The following is an 11,071-nucleotide window of genomic DNA, read 5'->3' as shown; positions in this document are numbered from 1 at the left end:
GCTTACTGTATCTCATCATCTAATATTTCATGTATTTATTGTTTAGTTTAACTAGTGTATCGTATCCTCATTTCAGATAGTAACTGGTAGTTATCCCACGAAACTGGCTGATTATCTATCAAGTCGTCCACCTACCCATCGTGTCTCTATCAACCTCGACACTGGCAGAATCATCAAAAAATTGATGGAGCCACTTTTTCTAATTTGAATTGTTGAACCTATATTTAGAAATGTGTTAAAAATTATCGCTAGGTTACTACTTACCTAACAAAGTATGAGTTCGAATAAGGGAGCACAGGTTGCTGAGCTTTTTACAAAAGTCATAGCAACAACAAAATGTTTTTATCACAATCTTCGCAAGGTAAACACTAACTTTTCTCAGATATTTATTGATACTTAATAAAATCAGATTTTCATACTACGAACGAGAAACATGTCCGAGTACCTATGGATTACGAGTACGAGGCTACTGACGTATCATAATTATGGATCATTCTTGGCTGCATTTTTCCTTGAGTTGCTTTGGATTAAAACTAGTGGTGTGAAAGTACAGTAAAGTACTTTCGTATAAATGTGATTTAATACCCGACCCGACTGCCCAAAGGAGGGTTATGTTTTTCGAGCGTATGTATGTATGTATGTATGTGGGTATGTATGTCCATTTCTTTGGTCCTCGCTGCAGCCTAAACGGCTAGACGGATTTTAACATATGAGGTATCATTGGATTCGTCATAACTGTCGGAGTGACATAGGCTATATAATATTTCAATATGGCGTCTGCAAAGAAAATTATGGCGGAGGAATCAAAAATACATTTTGTATTGTAACAATATGGGTATCAAATGAAAGCTAATAATTAGCCCATTCTAAATATATATGGGTTATAATACTTTAATCTACCGTTTTCACATAAATATCAAAAAGTGTAAAATAAAACATTAAATAAAAAAATCAAAAAACCCGACTGCCAAAACTAAAAGGAAGAAAATAAGCCTAGTGGTCTAGAACTCTGTTAAGTAGCTAATTTAAAGTTCAACAGTCGGGACCCATTTAAATCGTGACGCTCAAAAACTCTTAGTAATGGGTCCCGACTGTTGAACTTTAAATTAGCTACTTAACAGAGTTCTAGACCACTAGGCTTATTTTCTTCCTTTTAGTTTTGGCAGTCGGGTTTTTTAATTTCTTTTTTTAAGTGAACTACTTTATTTCATTTATGGCAAAGAAAAGCTGGTAAAGAATGTCACCCAATCCATGATTTGGATGAGTCTGTGAGATAAACTATTATCACAAGCAGTTAACAGGTGTCCAATGGCTATTTTATCTTTTATGTTATTTTATATTTTTTATTCTTTATGTAATTATGTATGTATGTATGTAAACTCTTTATTGTACAAAATAAGTAATCATAATCATTTATTCATTTGTCCAACATAGGTAACATTTAATTGGTCTTAAATTATGTTTTTTGAGTCTCACTATGTGGTGCCCCAGGGCATACAAATATTGCCTTATATTAAACCTATTTACTATTTTTATAATTATTACATATTAAAAACAAAATATATATATATATATATATCTATTTAAGTATATTCTAAAAATTCCCTGATGGAGTAGTACGCCTTTTCGGCCAAAAAAATATTTAGTTTTTTCTTAAATTCGTATATGTTGTCAGTAACAAACACAATTGACAGACATTGAGATATATGTACAAAGGCGAACTTATCCCTTTAAAGGATCTCTTCCTGTCAATCTATTGTCTTAATTAGGCGATTTTTATAGGTTAAAGTTATATCATGCAGCAACGGGAGGTTGCTGACAGGTTTTCAAGTGGGCCCAGAGCACCTCAACCAGCGAGGCACGCTGCATGGAGGCTTTATAGCGCATCTTGTGGATGCTATCTCCACCTATGCTCTTACTGCTAATGATACAATTGAAACTAGGGGTGTCTCAATTGATCTCAGTGTATCGTAAGTACTTAACATTTTGAGTCCTAGAGCACTTTATAAGGTGTGAATTTGTAAAAAAAACTATCTGTGGAGTACAAACTTTTCAACAAAATGAAAACTCTAAGTACATGTCCCTATGTTTAAAATATTTCCAAAATCACAAAGTCGAGATCTCGAGTCTAGATACAGGACACTTTTGCACAGATCTGTTTTTCATTGAATGAGATGATGAGATTTTTGACTATCCCCATTCTTTTTTTGTAAGCTCTTTCTTTCTTTTTAGGGTTCCATACCTCAAAAGGAAAAAAATGGAACCCTTATAGGATCACTTTTTGTCTGTCTGTCTGTCAAGACCCTTTTTCTCGGGAACGCGTGGAGGTATCAAGCTGAAATTTATATTAAATACTGAGGTCTACTGTCCCTTGGAGCTGTGAAAAAAATCAAACTTCTAAGCCAACGCAATCAAAAGATGCAGCCGTTTATGCTGCAAATTTCCGCAAATTTTCGAAACTCGCAAGGGAATCAAAACCTACAGGGTACTTCCCGTGAACTCAGAATCTTGAAATTTGGTATGAAGGTAGCTATTATAACACAACCAACTAGAAAAGTCTGAAAATCTTGATTTTTTTATGTCTGTCTGTAAATATCAATGACCAATATAATCTGACCCCACACTGCGTACATTTTGCTTAAGAGTAGGGCTCTGCATACACTGGATGTATTAAATCACTCGGAAAAAGCGAGAAATATCTTCAAGACACGATTCCCGTTTACTTACATACCTATAAATGTGTACGGAACCCTCGGTGCGCGAGTCCGACTCGCACTTGCCCGGCTTTTATTTTTATTTTTTGCATGTATATTGTAGTAATATCCCGGAAGGTGTCAGCGACATTCGCCTTTTTCTTAATTCGTCATAACTATAATTTGCCAACTTCGTAATTGGTTTACTTCTGAGTTTGCCTCTATCTGAATTCGTTCGTTTAGTAAATGGGCGAATTATTGTTTCGCTCTAAAACATCGAGATCGAGACGAAACCCCTTGCCACAATAAGGTAACGCTTCATACGAATCTGAGTCCGATAAATAATGATTTAGTTCCAACAAATGTTTGGCAAAATTCGACTTATCAGGATGTTCATTCCTATATGCCGAAACATGCTCTTTAAATCTAGCATTAAAACTGCGACCTGTCTGACCAAAATATACTTTACTGCAGTCATTACAAGTGAGCTAGTATACACCCAATCTAGTTCCTTTATCTACCTTCTCTTTGTGGTTACAAAGTTTAGAGTACAAAGAGTTGTTAGTCTTAAAGGCTACCTTAACATTGTTGGATTTTAAAATACCATAAATTCTATCAGACAAACGACCAACGTATGAAATGCTACACCTATATTTGTTAGAAGACTGCGATGGTAACACGGCGTAAAGCATGCTATTCACTATCCGTGCCAGCTTCTTTTGAACCAAACTATTTACCATTGATTTAGTATAACCATTCGACAATGCTATCTGATGTTCCTAGAAAGACGTACAGTTAACAATCTATGTGATTGCGTATGCTGGTATCACGGCATCTGTGTACGTGGGCTTTCGGTAAATTTTGAATTGATGTTTATTACACCGACATACATTTTTGGCAAGCAAAACAGAGACTAAAAGCATTAGCTTTTGAATAAAATTGAATCAATATTTCATGTTTTTTTCTCCTTAGGTACTTCAGTGCAGCTAGAGAGGGTGATAACATAGAAGTAGAGGCAGTCACTAGAAAACTGGGAAAGAAAATAGCCTTCCTGGAAGTGGAAATAAGAAACAAGGATAAAAATCAAGTGCTAGCAACAGGTAGACATACCAAATATATAGGTATTTAGTGATATTTTGTAAATAAAGTGAATTTGTTAGATCAATAATTTAAGTAAATGTGTTGAACTAGTTTATTTTATCTTTTTCTGCACCAAGCTTCAGTAATTCATTAACTCTGATAAAAACTAAAGATATCCTTGAATATCCGATCGAAAATAAAATAGCTATACTTATGGGCAATTTCACAAAAAGTGTACCTTTCCTTTTTTAAATTTTAGCACAAATATGGTTTTTCCTACTTAGAATCAAGAGCAATCGTTTTTTTTCATTCATTCGGCGTACAAAACTGACATAAATTTAAAGTTTGTACACTTTTTTTGAAAATGCCCACATACACTTAACAAAAAGTTCATCTATATTGGTCATGCCAGAGGGAGAAGCAGTACGGGAGGGGGAATGGCAATGTTACTCCCTATAGGATTGATCAGCTACACGGCAGTGATAGTTTCACTAAGTCGGTTCCCGGAACAGACAGACAAAATTTTAAAAATACTTGGCTGTTTTGTTATTAGTGACGCTTGTTACTTAAGATGATTTTTTTTTCATTCTTTCTGTTGACATCATAAAAAAAACCGGCCAAGAGCGTGTCGGACACGCCCAAGATAGGGTTCCGTAGCCATTACGAAAAATAAAGTAATATTTTTCTAAGGATTTCGTATTGTGTACGGAATCTTCCAAGTTTAGGTATGTTTTATACCTTAGGCTGCTAGTACTCTTAAACTACTAATAATTCTCAAGCAATCTTAGCCGTTATAATTTTCCTTGTAAATTTGATATTGGTACCTCCTTACTATCATCCTGAATTTTTAATTTTTACCACCCAACAGTTTACATTTTAGAGGGGGGAGAAGGGGACGCCCGATATTGATAAAAATGTGCACTTTAATGTTGAATATTTGGCAAACAGATCACTGAATCGAAAAATCGTCTGGGCAAGCCCCCAATGGTTTAAAAGACCTATCAAACGATACCCCACACTATAGGGTAAGTCAAGAACAAAAAAGTAGTTACAATAAAAAAAAATTTTTTGACCACTGTCGGCATGACTTATATGTATATTCTAGCCAAATTACAGCTTTCTAGTACTAACGGCCCCATACACATCTCTGTACGATCGATCTGATGAAAATCGTGACGATTGATCGTAAAGAGCCATACACTGTCGATTCATCGTTACGATATTCATGATTGCATGGGATTTTGTTGCGATCTCAGACATCGTCTTCGATGAAGTAAATCGTTAACGATCTTGACATAGGTACACTAAAGGGCCCCATACATGGTACGATTCGTCTGTACGATCCGTCGCTTCAGACCGATCGAAACGACGAATCGATAGTGTATGTCAAGATCGTTAACGATTTACTTCATCGAAGACGATGTCGGAAATCGCAACAAAATCCCATGCAATCATGAATATCGTAACGATGAATCGACAGTGTATGGCTCTTTACGATCAACGATTCGATTTTGTCTCACTGACGCCGGAACGTTGCCAGATGGGAACTTTTTTCCATCGGAACTTTTGTTCCATTAAGGATTTTTTTACGTACCTATTGGTAATTCGTTACTATTGCTTAAATAATTATAATGAGGGGTTAATCTAACAGTCAAACTGTAATTTAAAAATAAAGTTTATGTTGTCACTAATAATGGGCACGTATTGAATTATTTGAACACGTCTTTATCCTTCAGTTTCACACAAGTAAATGATCGATCGTTACGACCAATCGTTTCGTGTATGGGCGTCATTTTTGATGCGATCAATCGTCGCGATTTTCATCATATCGATCGTACCGTATTTGGGGCCCTTAACGATTCGTCGTTCCGATCGGTCTGTACCCTTAGTGTAAGTTTCGGTTACAAAATACGTCTCGATCGCGTTCGCGTTTAAAACCTCAATTTATATGGAAACGCGAACAGCGCCTCTAGCGGAACGTTTGCGATGTTCGTGTTTTCATACAAATTGAGATTTTAACGCGAACGCGATCGAGACGTATTTTGAAACCGAAAACCTAAGGGCACTGAAGCGACGGATCGTACAGACGAATCGTACCGTGTATGGGGCCCTTTAGCCGCGGACGGACAGGCAGACAGACAGACAGACGGACAGACATGGCGGAAGTTTAAGGGTTCCTAGTTGACTTCAGAACCCTAATATGGGATATTTTATATTTTTTTCATATTTGAGTAGATTCGATTTCCCGACAAAGCATTACCTATTTTTTAGAAATTCTTGGATCGCAGTATTACTATCATTTAAAAATAAATTAAAGCCTCTTTCTAGCTGAATATCCAATCTATAATTAGTATTTAAGATACTTTCCTTCATGTCACATAGTCTTGGGATGCTTTGATTATCTGACACTATCTTACCTACCTACCTACCTATATTAACTGGACCATGGTCAAATAAAAATACAATTATTTCATCAAACATTTAATACACACACTACTTATAAAATATAATAGACACCAGAAGTAGGTTATTAATATTATATTAACATGTATGATCGTAACATGATGTACTTAATAGATAAGTAAAAAATGATAGGTGTAACACTAGCAACAGTACCCGTAGCGCCATCTGTGGGCTTTGTAGGGAATAACCCACCGGCCGCCCGCGCCGACAAGTACAGCGCCCGGCGCGTTTTAAAGATGGCGAATTGAACTGATGTTATGGCCGAACGAATAATATGTGAATTGTGATTTATATAAGTTAAAAATTGTACACGAACATTCTGGTGATAAAAATTGTGAATAAACAAATAAATGGTGATGTACAAACACGCTCGTTTCATGGCGCCCTTTCCGTGTGTCTTTAAGTGAAGAACACGTGTGTAAAAACGAAAAATCGTGAACTGTGCATTACTTTGACTGTTTTATAAACATTTTTACCTTTTTCGAGTGTTTTTACGTGTTTACAATACTTGCCTACACAATGATGACTCGTTCTGGTAACGCCGCCGCCGCCGCCGCCGCCGCAGAGCACCATTCTGATGTGGATGATGGTGAACGACCTGGAAATGTGACGATGTCGATGGATAACCTGTCCACCTTGCTGCAAACCATTCAGCAATCGAACGCGGACATGTTCCAGCGGCTGCTGCGCGAAGTTCGCTCTTCGACCCCGGCTTCGGGCGAGCCCGTCAACGTGACCGTCGCCGCCCCCGCCCCTGTCGTGACCGGCAATTTCTCAAAATGCCAGGCCACTTACAGCGGCCGCGCCGAGGAAAGTTTGGAAGGATTTATTGACGCAGTGGAGGCCTACAAAGATTGCTGCCGTGTGACGGATGAGAATGCCATTCGAGGTTTTTCCATATTATTGACTCATTCTGCTGCTACCTGGTGGCAAGGAATCAAAGGCACTACGACGTCCTGGACGGAGGCCCTAGACAGACTTCGGCGAGCCTTCGGAGACCGTCGACCGCCCCACCGGTTATACCGCGACTTATTTGACAGCGAGCAGCAGGTCAACGAAAATACCGACAAGTTCGTGGCTCGAGCTCGAGCAATACTCGCCCGAATTCCCGTCGAGGACCTCACGGATAAAGCCCGACTCGACATGGTGTACGGCTTGCTACATCATCGAATCCGCGAACGCCTTCGTCGTGAAGAGTTGCAGTCTTTTGACGAGCTTCTCAGCAAAGCTCATTCTATCGAAGACGCATTAGAGGTGACAGGGGTGCCGCGGTCAAGCGCAGGGAAGCCGCCAGCTGCCGGCCCCGCGCACCGCTCGACTTCAAACGCGCGCCGCTCAACATCAAACGTGCCGCCGCCGCCGCTCCCGCCGCCGCCGCCGACGACCCCGGCTGGCGCGAGTACGAGCAACGCGGATCCCAACAGGAAAAAACGTATGTTCTGTTCGTACTGTAAAAGGCCCAATCATTCAAAAGACAATTGTCCTAAACTTAAAAATAGAATAAGTAATGATAACAGTGCTACATATGACGACATTAATGATATTAACAGTAACAACAATAACGGTAGTCATATTTATTGTTATGGGTGCGGGGAGAAAGGCGTGATAAGATCAAATTGTTCTAAGTGCAATTCGCAGTTTTCTGCAATAGGTATGGAACCTATTTCCGATATAAATTCAAGTTCACTGACCTTGTCTTCCGCACACAGTTCGACTGTTTGTTTTATTAACAATGAGTGTCATATTCGCTCTGACTGTAATGCCGCCGCTATTAAAAGGCATAATCAGATTTCGAGTGCTGTGAAATCTATTGTTTTGCCTAGTGTGCGTCGTAAATTTAAAGACAATGTTGCAACGAAATCCGATTACAACCTAACAATGTTTAAATCGGTTATTCCTGAATTGTTTTATGTTAGAAAATTTCATCATATGCAGTCAAATAATGTTGTGTTTTTGCCTAATCAGTTTACGAATGTTTTACCTACAGCTTTCTATGATTTACGCGTGACCTCGGTAGTGTCACTACCCGAGTACGAAATGTGCGTCAAGCCGGTAGTGCCCCTACCTTATGGTGATTGCGTTAAGCAAGTAGGGCCAGAACTTAATAGTGATGTGTATGTTAAACTGATAGGATCAGAAAATAATCAAAAAATGTGCGTTAAGCTGGTAGGGTCTCAACCGTATGAAACGCGTTTGGCCTCCGCAGTACCACTCACGGTGGGTAGTAATTTTGTTACGGGTGAGTGTCCTTTATCCACATGTGACACTTTCGCAAACGTTTCGGGTGACGATGCTAACTTAAGGGGGAGTGAATTTGATACTGATTTCTCTGAATACAAGGAGGTTTCACGTGATGTTAAGGTAACCTGTTCAGACGTTAACGATAACGTTTCTACGTCTATTAACAGCCGGATTACGCCGAATCCTAGTATGAATTCAGTCTGTGCTCCACCTTCGTTAGATTTTGATTGTGCGTCTGCCGATTTGCACTCGTCCTCAAACCCAGTGGTACAACAACAGCGACCAATTTTGGGTGTAACTATTTTAGGCATAAGGGGCAGAGCTTTAATAGATACAGCCGCAAAACGGTCTGTAGTAGGTTGTTCGTTGTATGCTTTGTTAAAGAAACACAACCAGATTTTTTCTGAATCTTTCATGTCCATTAGGTTAGCAGATGGATCTGTGCAGAATATGAAGGTGCTCACAACAACACTAGATGTTGTTGTAAAGCATAAGACCGTGTCACTTGAGTTTGTTGTATTGCCAGACGCGTCAGGTAATGATACGTTACTAGGTATTGATTTTCTAGTTAAAGCTGCCATTTCGATGGATTTTGCAACTGCCAAGTGGCGTTTCTCTGAGGAACTCACACAGTATCCAGTAGAATTCGAATCGCCGAGTAGTCACGTCACGTGTTCATCAGCCGACATACTTCGCAGCGACGAAGGTGTTATGCTGCAATCTACTCAGCGTAATAAACTGGCAGGTCTACTTTATTCTAACGCAGACATCTTTAAATCAGGGGGAGCTCCGACCACCTTTGCCGAGCACCACATCGATACAGGTAATCATCCGCCGGTGTCTTCTCCGCCGTATCGCCTTACTCCTGCTAAGAAAGAAATCATGAGACAGGAGCTCGACAAGATGCTAAGTGAAGGGGTAATCGAAGAATGTGAGTCTGCCTGGACTGCTCCCGCCATTCTAGTTCCTAAAAAAGGTAATGGTGTTAGATTTTGTGTTGACTACCGCAAGCTCAATAATGTGACCAAAACTGATTCTTATCCCATTCCGGTTATTGACGAGTTACTTCAGGCAACGAAGCAAAACTGTTTTATGTCCACTATAGACTTAAAGTCTGGATACTGGCAAGTAAGTGTTGCGCCAGAGGATCGTGACAAGACTGCTTTCGTCACGCACTACGGGACCTTCAGGTTCACGCGCATGCCGTTCGGGTTGAAAAACGCACCGGCGACGTTTCAACGTCTGATGGACCGGTTTCGTTCAGGTAATACCCTCAAAAATGTCACCTTACTTTGCTATTTAGACGACCTCTGCATAATATCCGAATCCTTCGAGAAGCACGTGGAGGACCTGCAGAGAGTATTCGACAGGCTTCGGTTGTTCGGTCTGAGGGCCAATAGGGATAAATGCTCGTTTGCTCGTGAGAGTGTCACTTATCTTGGTCACGTGGTCGCTCCAGATGGTATCAAAGCAGATCCTTCGAAGCTCGATGCCATTATGCAAATGAAGGAGCCTACCAACTTGAAGAACTTGAAGTCTTTCATCCAAACATGCTCCTGGTTCCGTAAGTTTATCCCTAATTTTGCTCAAATTGCTCAACCCTTGACCAAACTTACTCGTAAAGATGTGGCATGGACGTGGACGGATGAACAGCGTGACTCTTTCAACAACCTAAAGCAGAAACTGACAACTGCACCAGTACTTATTCAAGCCGACTATAGTAAACCTTTTGTGATTCGAACAGACGCAAGTAGTTATGCTTTAGGTGCTGTACTTATGCAAGGAGAAGCTTACGATGAGAGACCCATCGTGTACGCAAGCAGGCTACTAACGTCAGCGGAAAGAAACTACACGACCACTGAGCGAGAGGCTTTAGCGGTGGTCTGGGCGGTGGAAAAGTTCAGAGGGTATGTTGAAGGTCATACTATTATAGTCAAGAGTGATCACCAGCCCTTGCGTTGGCTGCTCACTCTTAAATCTCCTACTGGACGCCTAATTCGATGGGCTATGAAGTTACAAGCGTTTGATATTAAATATGAGTATACTCCAGGTAAGTTGAACGTTTTAGCGGACATGTTGAGTCGTCCCAGCTGCAATGAGTGTATTGATGGTGAGTGTAAAATATGTTCCGTGACGCTCGACTTACCTCGCTACACTCCAACCAGCCTCCGCGAAGCTCAGCTGCAGGATCCTGAAACAAAAAAGATTATTGAAGATCTAGAAAATACTGACCTGTTAGCTGCTAACCGATGGCTCGAGCGCGGATATGTCATGTCACAAGGAGTACTCTATCGCTTGGATCCTGACTCCGACTCTGAAGATCCTCAACTTGTAGTCCCGGCGTCCATGGTAAGTAAAATTCTTGAAGAATTTCACGACGTTCCTACTGCCGGCCATCAAGGCATCGAAAGAACGTTAGCTCGTATCAGAAATAGATACTATTTTACAGGTATGCGTAAATTAGTTACTGAATACCTGAAGAATTGCACGGAATGCCAAAAATATAAGATCTCGAACCAGAAACCGGCTGGCCTTCTGCAAACTCCCGTTTTACAGCAGCGAGGTGAGGTTCTCTCCGTTGATTTATTCGGTCC

General features: G+C 40.2%; 1 protein-coding gene across 1 annotated transcript; it reads left to right on the top strand.

The window, feature by feature from the left end:
• The first annotated feature begins 218 nt into the window (after positions 1–218).
• Positions 219–3,888, top strand: LOC141445267 (acyl-coenzyme A thioesterase 13-like). The gene is made up of 3 exons (XM_074111062.1): positions 219–361; positions 1,783–1,970; positions 3,666–3,888. The coding sequence occupies exons 1-3, from the start codon at positions 275–277 to the stop codon at positions 3,820–3,822; spliced, it is 432 nt and encodes a 143-aa protein (XP_073967163.1). The 5' UTR covers positions 219–274; the 3' UTR covers positions 3,823–3,888.
• Positions 3,889–11,071: the final 7,183 nt, after the last annotated feature.

Source organism: Choristoneura fumiferana, unplaced genomic scaffold (genome assembly GCF_025370935.1).
Source record: "Choristoneura fumiferana unplaced genomic scaffold, NRCan_CFum_1 Sck3bRy_95;HRSCAF=280_pilon, whole genome shotgun sequence".
Taxonomy (NCBI): domain Eukaryota; kingdom Metazoa; phylum Arthropoda; class Insecta; order Lepidoptera; family Tortricidae; genus Choristoneura; species Choristoneura fumiferana.
Note: the sequence above shows the minus strand (reverse complement) of the source record. Positions and strands in the feature narration are given on the sequence as shown.

What these genes read in the sequence shown, in the direction of transcription:
- LOC141445267 (XM_074111062.1), top strand. Translation starts at nt 275, where the DNA reads ATGAGTTCGAATAAGGGAGCACAGGTTGCTGAGCTTTTTACAAAAGTC. An exon ending in TTTATCACAATCTTCGCAAG is followed by an intron (nt 362 to 1,782) that starts GTAAACACTAAC and finishes CGATTTTTATAG; the next exon opens with GTTAAAGTTATATCATGCAG. An exon ending in TCAATTGATCTCAGTGTATC is followed by an intron (nt 1,971 to 3,665) that starts GTAAGTACTTAA and finishes TTTTCTCCTTAG; the next exon opens with GTACTTCAGTGCAGCTAGAG.